Here is an 18,850-nt window from a genome sequence, read left to right on the forward strand (position 1 = left end):
ATAGCCCAGTGTCTGTAAACCTAGTGCTAGGGCAGCAGAGAGGGCAGACACCAGGAGCTTGTTGACCAGCTCAAACAGTGAGCTCCAGGGTTAGTGATAAAGCCAGTTCCAAAACAAAAAAAAAATACAGGTATGGAGAGTAACAGAGGACTCCTAACAATGACTCTGACCTTCACGCATGCATATAAGCACACCTGTACATATGAGCACACATACAAAAAAATTTTAATGATATGAGATAGCTAAAGTTCTTTCCAGATAAACATCAACTCATTTTTATGTTATAAAAATATCCAAAATAGCCTACCTTCTGCAAACGTAACTGTTACAGTCTCTCTGAGAATATTACCACTATCTGTAGTCCACTGAAGCTGAAATGAGAACATTTGTTTTAGTGAAAACAAAGTAGTTGCATTGAAAATACTCTTTTTTTTTTTTTTTTTTTGGTTTTTCGAGACAGGGTTTCTCTGCATTGTTTTGGAGCCTGTCCTGGAACTCTCTCTCTGAAGACCAGGCTGGTCTCAAACTCACAGAGATTTGTCTGCCTCTGCCTCCTGAGTGCTGGGATTAAAGGCGTGCGCCACCAACACCCAGCTGCAAATACTCTTAAAACATTAATAATACAACTACCATATTTTCTTTTAAAAATTTACACTTATTTGCTTATTTTGTGTCTCATGCACACACATGCCTTGGCACACATGTAAAAACCAGAGGATCATTTTTAGAAACCAGTTCTCCCCTTCTACCATGTGTGTTCTCATCTAACCCAGGTAGTCATGCTAGGCGGCAAGCAACTCTACCTACTGAGTCATCTAGCCAGCCCTATTTTCTTCTTTTCTTTCCTTATTCTTCTCTCTCCCTCTCTCTCCGTCTCCCTCTCTCTCTTTCTCTCTCTCTTTTTCTCTCTCTCTCTCCTTTCTCTCCTCTCTCTCTCTCTCTCTCTCTCTCTCTCTCTCTCTCTCTCTCTCTCTCTCTCGTGTGTGTGTGTGTGTGTGTGTGTGTGTGTGTGTGTGTGTGTGTGTGTGTGTGTGTAAATGCCAGATTTCTTTTGAGATGGCATCTTTCATTGGCCTGGAGCTCACCACTCAGCCAGCTCCCCTCCTGTCCCCACCTCCCTAGCATTGGGATTATAAAAGTACACACCCACCACACTCAGCATTTTTACTTGGGTTCTAGGGGATCATACTTCAATCATCATATTTGTGAGACAAGCACTTACAGAATGAGCTCTTTCCCTAGATTCCTATTTTATTTTCATTACACTTGTGTTTTGTTTTGTAATCACCCTTTACTTGTTCATATTCTTAAAGCTCGAATATGTCACACTATGTTAGGGTCTGCGAGTTAAGATATCAACAATTTGGATAGGATGTGTAGGTGGCAAATCTATTTTACTTCTTGAATTCTGCACAGTAATAATTGAGTTTGGATACAAAACAAACAAAAACCATCCCAGTAGGTCTCATATTTAAAATATCCAAGTGTTAGAACTGGAGAGATGTCTCAGTGGTTAAGCACTGGCTCATCTACCAGAAGACCTAGGGTTAATTCCCAGAACCCATAATGGTGGCCCACAACCACCTCTAACTCCAGGTTCTGGGAACTGACACCTCTCCTGGCCTTCATGGGACTCAGGCATGCAAGCAAAACATCTATATATATATATATATATATAAGAAAATAAAAACAATTTTAAAATGTTCAAACATTAAAACTTGGAAAGCCAGGCGTTGGTGGTGCAGGCCTTTAATCCCAGCACTCGGGAGGCAGAGGCAGGCAGATCTCTGTGAGTTCAAGGCCATCCTGGTCTACAGAGGGAGTTCCAGGAGAGCCTCTGAAACAATACAGAGAAACCCTGTCTCGAAAAACAAAAAAAAAAAGCAAAAAAAACTTGGAAAGTAAAAAGTCAGGAAGGCAAAGGTTAGTGAGACACAGATTTTAATTCCTAAGTCACCATCTCAATTATCATCACTAATTTCTGGACAACTCTGGTAAAATTATCTCAGAAATTACTAACACTGACAGAGAAACTACAATATAAAAATATGAGGTAAAATTGATATTCATATATGGCATATAGAGCTCACTTTGTACATCTGAACCTGAACTACTTAACCTTAACCATCTATTTTTAAAAAGGGAGCAAGGGATATACTCAGTATGTGCTCAATAAATGTCTATAAACTGAATAATAAATAGTTTTTGCAGGCGTTGGTGGTACACACCTTTAATCCCAGCACTCGGGAGGCAGAGGCAGGTGGATCTCTATGAGTTCCAGACCAGCTTGGTCTATAAGAGCTAGTTCCAGGACAGCCTCCAAAGCTACAGAGAAACCCTGTCTCAAACAAACAAAAACAAAAAAACAACAACAACAAAAAAGAAATAGTTCTTGTAAAGAAAAAATACTGACTCTTCTTTGTTATACTCAGATTTGGAAATCTACTATTTCTTTTCCTTGTAAACATTCAGTCAAGTGATTTTCTGAGAGCTGGTAGTATTCATATTTCAGAAAATTAGCTAGTGTGTTTCCTTAAATCATAGTAATTGAGATGATGGAACAGTAGCCTTTTCTACTAGGCCAAGTATTACCATGAGCTACAGTATTGTCAGATATCCTAATAGGAGCTGAGAAAGCCTCTAATCACACAGAAGTGGGTGTGATCATACCGTTGCTGGAATAGTCTCTGAGTTATAGACCACATCTCCAGTCCTCAAGGATTTCTGTACTTCATGGATATGATTTTTTATATCATTTACAGTTGGAAAAAAGGATAAATTATGTCTTTCCGGTACCTCATCAGGTTTGAACAGTTCTCTTTCCACAAATTTCCTGTGGAGGATATAAAATAAAAATATAACTGTAATGATACAGATTGAAAGAAAGGTTCTCTTTCAATATAGGCTTTTGTAAAGTATTATTCATATTTTTGTAAATAATTCTGTAAATAAATATCAGCCATTTTATATTTCTTTCTATTAATTAAAACAGGTTAAATAAAGGTGTTATTTTAAATGGCTCAAAGCACATATATTACAGAGCTTGGACATTCCATTTTTTTGTTTGTAGACAGGGTTTCTCTATGCAACAGCCCTGGCTGTCCTGGAACTCACAGAGATCTACCTGCCTCTGCCTCCCAAGTGCTGGGACTAAAGTCGTGAACCACTACTGCCTGGCTGAGCCTCGACATTTTTATGAATTAAAATTGAAGCACAATCCTCAGTTTTAACATTATAATATTTTCACTGCTTACACAATTTTGAACATGCTTCAGGTACTTCTTTTAACTATTACTGTGATCCTGTGACCAGGTGTAATTATCAATCCCACTTTACAGATAAGGGAACTGAAGACTCTCAGGTTGACGTTGACCTGAGTTACAGTCCTATCTAGTAAGTAAGAAAACACCGACCTATTTCCAATTTGTATATATAAACATCATGTTACACTGTTTCCAAAAGGCATCAATTAATATTGCATGAAATTTGATGGCTCTGATATTGTGAGACAGTAAGATATCAGAAGGCAAGATATTGCAAGAAAGGTAGCATTACTACATAACTACATGAAAATAAATACATAAATTGCAGTTTAATATGTGTGTTCTATGTGTTACATTTACTGTGTTGAACTGCAGAGTTGTATTACTTTTCTGTTCTCACTGAACCTCTTTTTAAATAATTTGATTGAAGTAGATTGGACAAATTTTAGTAAACAGTGGATGGCTTTACTAAATGTTGGCTTTGTTCTGTAGGCACCTCAATGAAAACAAATATTAAAGCTTCTAAACAGAAAGGTTATATAGTAACTAAAAGGTAATAGTTGTCTGCTGGGTGCAGCTGTGCCCACATTTGATCCCAGCACTAGGTATGCAGAGGCAGGTGGATCTCTATGAGTTCAAGGCCTGACCTACATGGTGAATTCCAATCTAGCCAGGGCTATACAATGAGTCCCAATCTCAAACAAACAAAAAGTCATTTTTACAAGGACTCATTTTGTTATTCAGATTTCACTACACAATAACTGGAAGGAGCAAAGAATTAAAACATTGCACATAGGCCATAAGCTATAGTATTAGACCCAGATTTCATTCTGGCTCTGTCTTTCTTTCTTTCTTTTTTTTTTTTTTTTTTTTTTTTTTTTTTGAGACAAGGTTTCTCTGAGGCTTTGGAGGCTGTCCTGGACTAGCTCTTGTAGACCAGGCTGGTCTCGAACTCACAGAGATCCTCCTGCCTCTGCCTCCCGAGTGCTGGGATTAAAGGCGTGAGCCACCACTCCCTGGCCCTGGTCTGTCTGTCTGCCTTTCTTTCTTTCTTTCTTTCTTTCTTTCTTTCTTTCTTTCTTTCTTTCTTTCTTTCTTTCTTTCTTTCTTTCTTTTTTAACGAGACAGGGTTTCTCTGTATTGTTTTGGAGGCTGTTGGTCCAGCCGAGCCTCGAACTCACAGAGATCCGCCTGCCTCTGCCTCCCGAGTGCTGGGATTAAAGGCGTGAGCCACCACTGCCCAGCCTGGTCTGTCTTTCAAGCCCAAATACTTAGCAATTTTTAATTTCCATTTTCTCATGCGTAAAATGGGATAAATACATCATCTTTACTAAGTTGTTGAAAAATGATATATTTAGCCAGGCAGTGGTGGCGGCACACACCTTTAATCCTAGCATTTGTGGCAGAGGCAAGCAGATCTCTGTTGAGTTTGAGGCCAGCCTGGTCTACAGAGAGTTCCAGGACAGGCTCCAAAGCTATACAGAGAAACCCTGTCTAGAGAAACCAAATCAATCAATCAATCAACCAACCAATCCATAAATAAATAAACACACACATGCACATATATAGGTTTGGCAGAATATGTGACATATATAATTGCCTTATTATAATAACTGTTATACTTAATCTGGATAGTTTTTCATCTAACGAAACTTTTTTCTTTTCTTTTTTCAAGACAGATTTTTCTCTGTGTATCCCTGGCTGTCCTGGAACTCGCTCTGTAAACCAGGCTGCCCTCAAACTCACAGGGATTCACTTGCTTTTGCCTCCAGAGTGCTGGGATTAAGGTGTATACCATCACCCTCAGCCTAATAAAACTTTTATTTGTAGTATTCTGAAGTAAATGTAATGGTACTCAGGATAATTTGCTTAATTAATATTGTAGTGATGCATAACATATATCTACTTGAATATAACATTACACATTGTTATAGTAAATAGTTTAGCTTATTATCTTTTTAAAAATCAAATATTTTTTAGAACTTCATACATGTATATATTCTATTTTCAACATATTCATTCCCTATATTATTTTATAATAAAATTCTATTTCATTTCAAATAATCTAAAATAAGTACATTAGCCAAGTTTTTTGCTTTTCTGATTCTACAAGTTTTTTTCTCTCTTTCTAAAATATGTATTATGTCAATCAATTCATTACAGGGATAGTAGCTCACACCCATAATCCCAGCACTCAGTTACCCGAGGTTAGGAAGCCTGCTGAAAACTGGTAGCCAACCCGGGCTATGTAAGTGAATTAAAGGCCAGTCTGGGCTACAGAGTGAGACCTTAGCTAGTAAATAAAATGAAATAAATTTATCATGTAGAAGCAGTCCAATCTGCCAAAGATGCAGTGTCTCAAATGAGTATTTAGAATTATATTAGTAACACTATATGAAGCTTGCCATGCATTTGCTGAAAATACTGTTTATAGGTAAGAAGAAACACCCTATACATATCCCTCTAATAGCACATGTCCTGGAAGTTGCTGTAAAGTTCCCATAGTGTAAAGAACAAGTGTAAAAGAAAACACTGCTTCTCCTGTACCTTAGCTGCTTCCTTACTGCATACACTTGTCCTACGCCCTGTGACACTAATTCCTGAATCTTATGCGCTACTTGCGGGTGGAGGCGTGAGGGCAACGCACAATTCTCATCTCTGACTACAGCTTCCTCTTCTTCAAGAGAAGACATACGAAAAGGAGATGGTGACGGAGGGTGGCCACGAGTCTCTAATTCATGATACTGGTGAGCTTGCTGTGTAGGTAACTGCACATACCATCTGATAAGAGAAAACATTGAAATTACTAAACTTTAAGTGTTAAAATTAGATAATTTTAGACAAAGGTGGAAATCATAATTACTTAGGTTAATATTAGTCAAGAAAAGGAATAATTTTTTGTTTGTTTTCTCACACAGCTGAGTAGCTTTGTAGACCATGCAGGCCTCCAACTCACAGAGATCCGCCTGCCTCTGCCTCTTGAGTGCTGGGATTAAAGGCGTGTGCCACTACTGCCCAGCAGGAATAGCCTTTTAAGCTAAAATCATATAAGATTGTGCCATGTGAAATAAAAATTTAAATGTCTTATGTTCAACTCTTCTAAGATTGACTTTATTCAATTATAAAGGCAACTTCATAAACTTTCAATATATATGAGGGTAGAGAGATGGCTCAGAAGTTAAGAGCACTTGTTAGTCTTACAGTGGACTGGGTTTTGAGTCTCAGCATCCACATGGTAGCTCACAACTATCTGCAAACGCCAGCTCAAGGAATCCAAAGCTCTCTTCTAACTTATGTAGGTACCAGGCATGAACATGGTGCATGCACACACACACACACACACACACACACACACACACACACACGCTCATGCGCAGGCAAAACATCAACTCACATAAAATAAATAAGTAAATAAACAAAGCATTCTTAATTGCTGTTGGCCCAATGAGTAAGAGAATCAACTAAAATGTGAACCCTTCTCATGTACAATAGCACAAGACATTGATGCCTGGAAAAAAAAAATCAAGCAATCTGGTAAAATACTATTTTAATTGATTGTTCTTTTTTGTTGTTTCTTTTTTTTTTTTTTTTTTTTTGGTTTTTACAAGACAGGGTTTCTGTGTATTGTTTTGGAGGCTGTCAGTCCAGTCCAGCCTCAAACTCACAGAGATCCGCCTGCCTCTGCCTCCCGAGTGCTGGGATTAAAGGTGTGCGCCACCACCGCCCGGCTGTTGTTTCATTTTTGAGACAGGGTCTCACTATGTAGCTCTGGCTAGCCTGGAACTTGGTATACAGACCAGGCTGGCCTCCACCTAGAGTTAGAGTGTGTGTGTGTGTGTGTGTGTGTGTGTGTGTGTGTGTGTACACCCATGCGCACTGTTGGGGACTTAACTTTGGGCTAAGCACTTGGCTAGGAAAGCACTCTCTCCATGAGTTACATACCAAGCCCCTGCTCTTTAAATGTATTATGGTATGCCACATGTGGCACACGTGTTAGCATGCATGTGTGGAGGTCAGAGAACAACCTAATGGAGTCTGCTCTTTCCTTTTATCACAAGGATCCTGGGGACTGAACTCACTGAGCCATTTCACTGGCCCCTGTACTTGAGCTTGATATAAACTGATATAAACAAAACAGCCTAATTAAAATTTAGTATGGAGCAAGAGAGACAACTCAGTTGTTAACAGTTCTTGATACTGTTATAGAGGCCCCAGGTTTGAGTCTCAGTACTCACATAGTGATTCACAACCATCTATCACTCAAGTTCCAGGGGATCCAATGTCATTCTTTGACCTCTATGACATCAAACATGCACATGATGCACATATATACATGCAGAAAAACCCCAAAATTTAAAAATATAATAATATTATATATTAGAGTTACATGTTATAAATATTATTGACTAATTATTGACCTCATTTTTAAGTTTTTACAAAATATCATAAAAAAGCTTTCTTTATATTTGATATCATTATACAATAATAAATTCTCCACCTGAACTGACAAATAAAGGACAGTAAGCCAGAAATATTATAATTCCTCCTATTTAAAACATGAAGCATAAAAAGGAATTTTATTTAGGGCCTAAAACTCACAGATGGCTGTCACAGTAATCAACAATGTCTGGTTAGAATTATATAAAATTTTTAGGCAACAAAGTCAATAACATATACAATAGCAAATAAGTTTAATAATGGTGAGGTAACTAACTTATAAAATGAATACTTAATGTAATAATTGAAAACATAATTACAAAAGTCCTTGTTAATGATGCTAATTAGCAAATACAAGGGCTGTATGAATGCCTTACCTAAGAACTCCACCAGCATCTACCAAGTTCTTCTTTAGCATGGTAAAGGCTTTCTCTTGCTCCATTCTGATGACCCTCCTGTCAATCTGGGGGTCTGTAGGTACTCTATATTCAGGGAACTTCTGTACCTTTTTAATGTAAATCCTTTATACAAGACAAAGAAGAAACTTTATTATAATTTCAAGAAATGCCTAACATCAATAAGGAGCTCAAGCAGAGAAGTTAAAGAATATTTAATTTAGTATTCAGAAGCTTATGAAAGATGTCATATTAAGTGCATGATACTTTGAAAATTAATAATTATCACAAATTGAGTAAAACTATCTAAATATAGTTTTTCTGAAATCGTTTTCTCCTTCACTGTCTTGGAAGCCATAATTCACATCTGGTTTATTCTCAGGATCCTCTTCCAGGCTGGCTGACTTTTTTTTGTTGTTTTTTTTTTGTTTTTGTTTTTACGAGACAGGGTTTCTTGTATTGTTTTTGGAGGCTGTCGGTCCAGCCCGGCTAGGCTGGCTGACTTTAAACTTCGATTATCTAAACTCATTTAAGACAACAAAGACGTACTGGGCGGTGGTGGCGCATGCCTTTAATCCCAGCACTCGGGAGGCAGAGGCAGGCGGATCTCTGTGAGTTCGAGGCTGGGCTGGACCGACAGCCTCCAAAACAATACAGAGAAACCCTGTCTCGTAAAAACCAAAAAAAAAGAAAAAGAAAAAGACAACAAAGACGCTTAATCTTTCTTTTTCTTTTTTTTTTTTTTTTTTTGATTTTTGATTTTTGGAGGAGACAGGGTTTCTCTGTGGCTTTGGAGGCTGTCCTGGAGCTCTCTCTGTAGCCCAAGCTGGCCTTGTTGGAGTGGGTGTGGTCTTGTTGGAGGAGGGCTGTGAAGACTCATATGTGCTCAAGCCGTGCCCAGTGTCTCAGTTCACTTCTTGTTGCCTGTGCAAGGCATAGAACTCTCAGCTCCTCCTCCAGCACCATGTCTGCCTGTGTGCTGCCATATCTCACTCTCATGATAATGGACTGTAAGCTACCCAATTAAATGTTTCCCTTCGTAAGAGTTGCCATGGTCATGGTGTCTCTTCACAGCAATAACAACCCTATCTAAGACATATACTCACAAAAAAAAAGACAGATACTCACTACAGGCTTTCAGATAGCAGGGAAGAGGGAATACTACTACCTTACTTTAAGGAAAGAAAGCATTAGTGGGATTCACTGACCTTTTAGGGTAGAAGTTATGTATATACTCATACACATACATATTCATATATAGAAAAATCTTTGCAAAATGATACAAAAAGAACTGTTAAGACTTGAGGCTATAATGAGGAACATACAAAACTTAGAATTCACTGTACAGAGTTAAACTGTTTAAACTTAATAAAAATACTTCTATTTGCTATTCAAAAATAAGACTTTAATATAAAAAAAGTAAAGTAAGATAAAATAAGCTTACCTGGCTGGACAAGTAGCTTTGTAGAGATGACAGGGCCTACTTTCTTGCTCACTGATTCTTTTTAACTGGAAACCTTTTCTCCTTGGTCCATACTGACACTCCATTACCACAGCTCGACTACCTGTGGACCAAAACCGACCAGTGACAGTAATTGATGTGTTTATATATTTTAGACAGATTTTTAAAAACTTTGTTGTGACAAAAATTTCAAAATTTTTACTTGTAAGTACATAAGCATTTGGAACAAAAACACCAGTATTTCTTACTAAAAATACAGAAAGTCATAAATTTATATAAAATTTACCAAATATGCAATAATTATGGTAAGGAATTAATAAATATCACATTTACTGATACATAAAGACATGTGAAAAAAAAGACATGATTTTTTTTAAGACAGGGTTTTGTTCTATGTAGCAGTTTTGGCTGTCCTGGAACTCACTCTGTAGACCAGGCTAGCCTTAAACTCAAGAGATTTACCTGCCTCTGCCTCCCGAGTACTGGGAATAAAGGTGAGACATATGATTTTTAATAATACTAAATGTACTACTTTGTAAGTTGAAGCTAGCAAATGTTACATTTGGTCAATAGTTAACACTATTAAAACTCTTATTTCCCTTTTTTTAGATTTATTTTATATAGATGAGCACTTTGCTTGCATGTGCATATGTGTTCATGTTCACGCCCACAGAGGTCAGAGAGGTATCTGATCCCCTGGAGCTGGGGTTAATGATTGTGAGTCACCATGTGGGTGATGGGAAAAGAACCTGGTCCTCTGCAAGAGCAACAAGTACTCTTAGGCACAGAGCCATCTCTCTAGCCCCTAATTTCCTTAAAAAAGAAACTAAAATAAAATATTTAATTGTATTTAGTGTTGTGTGTGTACCTGCAAGACTTTATGTGCACCAAGTGTGTGCAGTTGCTTATGGGGGCCTGAGGGTGCTGGATCCCATGAACTTTACAGGTGGTTATGAGATGCCTAAGGTAGAAGCTGGGACCTGAACCCAGGTCCTCTGCAAGAGCTGAAAAACTCTTAACTTCTGCCCCATTTCTTTAGCCCCTTTGCTTGCTTTTCTAAAATTATTTATTCTGTTAATTCTATTTGACCTGTTAGATTGATGTGGCGACCTGCTTCTAAGACAGTACTCAGGCATCCTGGCTTCCTACTATCCATCCCTTGTGTAGCTCTTCCCCTTTGGCATGGGCTGTACTAGTAAGTATGGCAGTGGTGACAATATGTTATTGTTGCTATTAGGTTATAAGAAGACGATAATTTCCATCTCGGATACTCTCTTACTCTTACTTGATCTGCTGTCTCTAGGGGACATTAGCTGGCATATAGTGAGGGAACTCTGTGCAAAGGCCCACAACAAGGCAACCACACAAGTGAGACTGGGATTGCCTCCTCTCCTAGTAAGGCATGAGAGGACTGCAATACCAGTCAACACTACAGCCTCAGTCTGTGTGAGAACCTGCAGCAGAGTCACCTTGCTAAGCTACACTTAGAATTATGACACTCAGAAATTGAGATAATAGACCTTTGTAGTTCTAAACCTCCAAGTTTGGAATAATTTATTACATACAGTAGATTACAAATACATAAATGTGAACACCATGACACACAAGAGTTGAATATTCTACTCTACGGCATGACACAACCAGCTTTTACGACATAAAACATGGCTGGAGAGATGGCTCAGTGATACGAGCACTGTTGCTCTTCTAGAGGACCCGGCATCAATTCCAAGCACCGACATGGTGATTCACAGGTGTCTGTAACTCTAGTTCCAGAGGATCCAATGCCCTCTTCTGGCTTCTGTTGGCATTGCACATATGTAGTACTCCAGCAACATATCCATATACAAGAAATAAAAACTCAAAAATTAAAAAAATATATAAAATATAAAATTGTTAATCATAAAAATATTTAGAAGGCTGACACTAAAATGTAAGACTTCTGTTTAAAGGGGATTGTTGGTGACTTTATAACTAAAATAAACTACTGTTAATTATTTTATTTCTTTACTTATTTGTTTAGTGTGGTAGTTTGAATATAATTGGCTCCCACAAACTCACAGGAAATGGCACTATTGGGAGATGTGGCCTTGTTGAAGTAAGTGTGGCCTTATTTAAGAGTGTCACTGTGGAGGTGGGCTTTGATGTATCTTTTGCTTAAGCTTCACTCAGTGTCACAGTTCCTGTTGCCTTCTGATCAAGATGTAGCCCGCACCATGTCTACCTGTTTGCTGCCATGCTCCCCACCATGATGATGATGGACTAAACCTCTGAACTATAAATCATCACCTCCAGTTAAATGGGTTCCTTTATAAGAGTTGCTGTGGTCATGGTGTCTCTTCACAGCAACAGAAACCCTAAGACATTTAGAGACAGGATCTCACTAAGTAGCCTTGACTGGCTTGTCACTTACAAGGTAGACCAAACTGGCCTTGAACTCACAGAGATCTACCTGCTTCTGTCTGCTGAATGCTAGGCTTGAAGGCCTGTGTCATCAAGTCTCACTCTGTTAATTATTTTAAAGTTTGATGTTGGAACTGTTACATATGTTTGGGAAGGACAAAGGTAAGACAAAAGTAACCATATGCTCACAGCTGTTGAAGATAGATGACAGGATTCCTGGAGTGTAAAAGTTTTTTGTATCCTTACCTCTATATTTGATATATATAAAAATTCCCATAACATAATCTTTTTTTTTTTTTACTTTTGATACAGGGTCTACCATGTAGCCCTGGCTGGTCTTGAACTCCTACAGAGCCTCCTGTCTCTGTTTCCAGAGTGCTGGATTATAAAGTCATGCCCCAGTGCACCTGGTTAGTTTTGTTTGTATGCTTGCTTGTTTTTGAAACAAGGTCTCCCATGTGTAGTCTTGGTTGTCTTGGAACTCACTACATAAACCAGACTGGCCTCAAACTCAGAGAATTCCTGCCTCTGCCTCCTGAGTGCTTAAATTAAAGGTATATGACACCATGCCCTGCCTAACCTGGATTTGTTTGTTTGTTTGTTTGGTTTTCTTTTCTTTTTTCTTTTTCTGGTTTTTTGAGACAGGGTTTCTCTGTATTGCTTTGGAGCCTGTCCTGGAACTCCCTCTGTAAAACCAGGCTGGCTTCGAACTCACAGAGATTCAACTGCCTCTGTCTCTGCTTCCCTGCTGGGATTAAAGGCGTGCACCACCAACGCCTGGCCTAACCTGGATATTTTTTAAAGTCTGGAAATATTAAGCTGAGGACTGAATGTAAAGAAGTTTATAACACTGTCAACAGGAATGAAAATCAGTACATTCTCATTACAGATGGTTGTGAGCCATCATATGGGTGCTAGGAATTGAACTCAGGACCTCTGGAAGAGCAGCCAGTGCTCTTAACCTCTGAGCCATCTCTCCAACCCCCCAACACATTAATTCTTTATGAGTAAACCTGAAACAAAGCTTTTGGAACTGACTTGGCTGCATAATGATCTAAACAATGAGATTTTATGTGTCTGTCTATAGATCTATCATCTATCTGTCTGAGAGAAGATTTATTTCTGTTAGTGTGACTAAAGGAATTGTTTTTTGATTATGTGATAGTCTACAGGTCTACTTGGAAAAGTTCGATTTATTAGCATACTATACAAATGAAGTATTATTCAGTGTCATAAATTAAAACATAATTTTATGACATAAAGTAATGGTTTATATTTGCTATGTTTTCTTTTTAGTTTAATATTCATTTCAGCAATTAAAATTCAATTTTCACCTACCAAAATGAAATGCACCCTCTCACAACAGAGCACAGCTGCTGGGGAGCCTTTAAGTAACTGATGAGAAGTACCTGCATTGACAAATGGGATTCCATCGTATGGGACATACTGGGACTTCCACATCAAGCGCGTGGCAGGTTTGGCTGGGCTTGGAGACTGGCGAGTGCCCCAGACACTCTGTGTTTGCTGCTTGTGAAAAGTTAGGATACTTTCTAATTCAGTCTCACTAACACAGTAGCCACGGTAGGAATCTCCAATTTTCTGTACAAGGGAGAAATTAAGTAAGAAAACCATTGGTAAATATGTTTCAATGAACAGTAATTAACGAGATGGTTGTCTAAGATCTTACCCACTGAGCAATCTTTCCAGCCCCTCTTTGTGAATTTTTTTAATATGATGCCAGGAATCTACTAAAACCCAATAAAACTATGACTATGTGTTCTAAAAAAACCTTTCACAAGAACTTTATTATATTAATACTCTTTTCATAACATTTAATTTTGGGGGATTTTTATTTATTTTTATTTTATGTATAAGAATGATTTATCTATGTATATGAAAGTATACATATACATACAGTGCCTACAGAGGCCAAATGAGGGTGTCAGAACTGGAGTTACAGACTGTTGTGAGCACCATATAGGTTCTGGGACTGCACAAAGGTCCTCCGCAAGAGCAACAAGTTCTCTTAACTACTTTCAAAAGAACTGTGACTTGGACATAGTAATGTACACCTACAATCCCAGGACTTGGAATCTTGAGGCAGAAAGAAGGACTAACACAAGTTTAAAGCTCGCTTTGTCTGCATAGTGAGTTATCAGGTCAGCTATGGCTACGTTATGAGACCATCTCAAACAGTCAACAAAAACCAGCTAAGTATCTGAAATCTGTCTAAAATTTTGTGTCTGGATATATAAGGAAAAGGTGTTTATTAAAGAAACAGGCATAGCCGGGCGGTGGTGGCGCACGCCTTTAATCCCAGCACTCGGGAGGCAGAGGCAAGCAGATCTCTGTGAGTTCGAGGCCGGGCTGGACCGACAGCCTCCAAAACAATACAGAGAAACTCTGTCTCTTAAAACCAAAAAAAAAAAAAAAAAAGCGATAAAGAAACAGGCATAAGATGTAAGAGCCAGAGCTAACTGGTATGGTTACAGTGAATTAAAGTAAAATCTAAATAAAACTTCAAAAAGATGCTGACATCTGGGACAAGAGTAAGAATTACAGAATTGGTGATACAGATTTGCAAGTTATTTTATAAACATGAGAGCTGAAGTTAACAAAATAGGCAAAATCCTTCAAAAGATAAAATGAAGACAAGGTCAAAAGCAACTCTTGAGGAATGTATACTGAGACTATAAAAAGAAATAAATGCAAACAAGGAGAGGGAGATGGAGGAGGAGGAGAGGGACAGGGACAGGGACAGGGACAGGGAGAGGAGGTAGTCCAAAGCAAAAGGTAGAAAGGGATGATTAATGAAGTTTCAAGGAAGACAAGGAAAGCCAGCCACAAGAGAAGAAATGACAGTGAAGAAAGAAGAGCTTTATATGACAGCTACTTTTTCTCTTGTTCCAAGGGACAGGGTTTCATGTAGCCCAGGCTGGTCCTGAACTCACTATGCAGCCAAAGATGATTTTACAGGCGTGTACCACTACAATAGGCATAACTTCTGCTTTATCAGAGTCTATTATCTTTAAGGAATTAAACAACAGGTGAACTTGGATTAAACATAAATGCATACAGAATATAACAGATACTGACTGTATTTTACTTGTATTTAAAAATGTTCATTTGGGGATGAAATGTTGCCACAACCAGTTAAATGAGGGAAGGATTATCTTAAACTCACCTCACAACTCCTAAGACGGCAGGCCCACATAGGTGTGTTAGAAGAGAGTGGCTGGAGGGGAGCCGGCAAAGGTTCTTCAAGCATTCTGGGAGAGCAGATGAATAGATGTAAATACATAGTCACACACATACACACGCACACACACACACACACACACACACACACACACACACACACACCCCATTCAACTGCTTTGTCTTTTTCCTTACTTTGTGTAATATTGTACTATATGGAGACACACATGTGCATATATGTGTGTACATATATGTATTGAAATCAGACATTGACATCAGATGTTTTCCATAGTCATTCTTCACTTTTTTTGTTTGTTTGTTTTGTTTTTGAAGACAGGGTTTCTCTGTGTAGCCGTGGCTGTCCTGGAACTCGCTGTGTAGATCAGGATAGATTCAAACTCAGAGATCCACCTGCCTCTGCCTCCCTGAGTGCTGGGATTAAAGGCATGCGCCACTGCTACCACCGCCACCTAGCTCACCTTATTTTTTGAGATTGGGTTTCTTACTGAACCTGGAGCTCACCAATTCTGAAACTGGCTGGCCAGTGAACTCAGGGCTCAGTCTTCCTTTGTGTCCCACTTCCCAGAGGTCACAGACAAGAACTACTGCACCTGATTTTGAACACAGGGCCTCACACTGTGTGCTGAATGCTTTACTAATAACTAAGTCATTTCCCTAGGCGACCTCTTTAAAAAATATTTTATGTGTCTTCTTCATACTTAGTCTGTATGTAAGTATGCATACCACATGTGACTGGGGGCAGAGTGGGGCACTGGATCCCCTGGATTTGGAATTGGAGGTAGCTATGAGTCATCATATGGGTGCAAGGAACCAAACCCAAGTCCTCTATAGGAACAGCAAGTGCTCTTCTTAACCACAGAAACATCTCTCCAACCTCCGACTCCTCCTTTTTTTTTAAAACAAACAGAAAAACATTTCTGTACATTTATTTAACACTATTAATTCCATGCAATTGATTTATGTTTCTCTGGTTTCTCCTGGGAATCTCTTTCTTCTGTGAAATCTTCTACTCTGCTGTAGAAACAATTTCTTTCTTTTCACAAAGGATCATCTTAACGAGCTCTTAACTGCTGAGCAGTCCCTCCTGCCCATGTTAACTTTTTTACTGGTAATCTCAATTACAGTCCCTGACACTGGATAAAGGGAAAAAGCAGTAGTCTCTTCTTGTATATGGCCAGAGGTGACATATGAAAATGGTTCACTAATCTCTTCACTCAGAAAACCCTACAGAATCATGTACATCAAGAGGCTCAGCTCTCAAGGTCATTTTAAAAATACCCAGGGAACTGTCTGGACCATCAAGGACATACATATCTCAAAAACCATGAAGCATGCAAGGCGTTCCTTTAAAGAAGCAATGTGTGCTGTTCCGCTAGAACAGGGGGCAAGATGGTGGTCATGCACAGGCCAAACAATGGGGCTAGACAGAGAGTTGGTAGCTGTGGGAATTCTGCCAACTCCTAAGTGTATCTATCCCAGTTATACATTCTAGAGTTGGGGAAATAAGCACAGGATGAGTTCAGGGACCCACTGGTTCTACTGTGAGATGGACTTTAGCAAAAACTCCATTAATCAATTTGCCCTCCAGAAGCCCCTACTTTAACTGGAGGATCACAATGCTTCTTGGGATCTCTTGGAATCAGTATCTATTAAGAACTAGTATCCGAAAGACCCTGGAAAGTCTAACTGTCTCCCTACTGTACATTTACCCTTGTAAAAGGCCATAGGTCACTCTGGGGAAAGGTGGGAGAAAGGCTAACAGTGAAATTCTTGGCTATTTTACAAGGTTCTTTCCTAAGGGGTTCTGGATCTGCAAACTGGTTCAAGTCTGGAAATTGGTTTACTGACTGAGATTCCTTCTTGCCACTATCCAATGTAGCCTTTCTTTCATATGTCTGAAAATTTTTTTTTTTTGCTTATACAAATCAAACAAAACCACAGTAAGCTTCTTATCTGTTTCTTTCCTGGAAACACCATGATTGTTTAGCTAGTCCATGCAAGTCATGCCACCATAAAAATCACTTTGCATGTGCGGCCCATTATGGGTCAGGCCACCATGGACATTGCTTTGTCTATGCTGCCCATTACAATGACTACACTTGTCTTGCCGAACTATAAAAGAAAAGATTTATTTTGGCTTACGGTTCCAGAGGGATAGAGTCCCTCATGGCAAGGAAGTCAGCATGGCTATAGGAGCAGGTCTGAGAGATCACATCTCAACCTCACACAGGAAGCAGACAGAGACAGCAGAAGTGGGGCAAGGTTGCAAACCCTCCACACCTACCCCTAATGACTATTTCTTCAGGCAAGGTTCTATAACTCCACAAGCAGGGCCACTAATGAGAACCCATGTGCTAGAAAACATGAATCTATGGATGACACTGCTCATTCAAACCACCACACCCATCAGTACACACTCATCCAGTTTTGTGAAGCAAACACTGCAAGATTTAAAAATCACAGATCAACCACCAAAAAAGCCAATAACTCCAAGGGGAAAGACAGCTCAGTGGTTAAGAGCACTGACTGTTCTTCCAGGGGACGCAGGTTCAATTCCCAGCACCCACATGGCAGCTCACAACTGTCTATAACTCCTGTTCTGGGGGGTCAGGCACTCTCATAAGACATACATGCAGACAAACACCAATGCACATAAAATAAAAATAAATTATTTAAAAACAACTGTACCAAGAAAAAAAAAAGCTGGGCAGTGGGGTATGCTTTTAATCCCAGCACTCAGGAGGCAGAGGCAGGTGGGTCTCTGTGAGTTCGAGACCAGCATGGTCTACAAAAGAAAAACCGAAAAACCTGACTCAAAAAAACAAAAAAAAATTCATTATAGTTTAAGCACCTTATATTTAATTATATTTCTAGGAAATGGGGCAGGAGATACAGCAGAGAGGAGTAGGGGAGAAAAACGAGTTAGCATTATTTATAAGGCACTCTTATCTGGTAAGCACATGTTTCTCTGTGAAGAGGACATGCTTATTTCATGGTTGTTTGTGAGAAGACAGACACCACAGAATAGATAAACCCCTACTTTCATGCACACACTTGGCTACTCTGAAACTCTGAGTTCAACTCAGAGACATACACGTTTAGGCTGAGAGAATTGCCCAAGCCCATGATTCTACTTGCTGGCTGCCCTTGTGTGCCAAACCTATTTCCTTTTTACTTATTTTCTAAGTGTTTAACAAGGTGTGTGCATGTTTTAAATACTGGAATAGGCATTTAAAATAAGAATATACTGGAGAAACTTGTAGAAATCTCAAACATTTAACATACACAAAAAGCTGAACTAAACTCCATAAGTCTGGGAACTTCTTTTAAATTGGCCCCAGAACAACTTGAAAATTATATGGTTTTGTAGAAAATGATGAGGGTTTTAACATCAGAATTATGTATAAGAGCTATGGACTATCCTTGTTTTGCTCAGGTTGACAAAGACAAGGTTCTGGGACAATTTAAGGATTATATAACTACACTTGATCTTAGCCAAAAGGCCGAGAGGGGAGGGAAAGGGAAGGGACCTGGAATTGACATGTGAAGCAACCTTGTTTCTGATTTAAATTTAAATTTAAAAATAAAAATAAATAAGAATTATACAACCCCCCCCATACACACACAAAAGCTAAAAAAAATTTTAAAGACCTTACCATATAGGAATTATATCC

The 18,850-nt window shown here is 38.9% G+C and overlaps 1 protein-coding gene across 11 annotated transcripts in view; it reads right to left on the reverse strand.

Moving 5' to 3' along the window:
• Positions 1 to 18,850, reverse strand: part of Carf (calcium responsive transcription factor) — a 55,087-nt gene that overhangs the window by 23,015 nt on the left and 13,222 nt on the right. For 7 of the 11 annotated variants that reach the window (XM_040753513.1, XM_040753515.1, XM_040753512.1 and 4 more), the window contains 7 exons: positions 15,142 to 15,226; positions 13,367 to 13,556; positions 9,540 to 9,660; positions 8,078 to 8,221; positions 5,811 to 6,044; positions 2,671 to 2,833; positions 308 to 371 (listed from right to left, as the gene is read on the reverse strand). In XM_040753513.1, coding sequence (XP_040609447.1) covers positions 308 to 371; positions 2,671 to 2,833; positions 5,811 to 6,044; positions 8,078 to 8,221; positions 9,540 to 9,660; positions 13,367 to 13,556; positions 15,142 to 15,226 — 1,001 coding nt within the window. Of the gene's footprint in view, positions 1 to 307; positions 372 to 2,670; positions 2,834 to 5,810; positions 6,045 to 7,513; positions 7,517 to 8,077; positions 8,222 to 9,539; positions 9,661 to 13,366; positions 13,557 to 15,141; positions 15,227 to 18,850 lie in introns of all 11 variants that reach the window. The other 4 variants (XM_040753516.1, XM_040753521.1, XM_040753517.1 and 1 more) reach the window with 4 other exon arrangements.

This window comes from Mesocricetus auratus, unplaced genomic scaffold (assembly GCF_017639785.1).
Source record: "Mesocricetus auratus isolate SY011 unplaced genomic scaffold, BCM_Maur_2.0 Super-Scaffold_100010, whole genome shotgun sequence".
Lineage (NCBI taxonomy): Eukaryota > Metazoa > Chordata > Mammalia > Rodentia > Cricetidae > Mesocricetus > Mesocricetus auratus.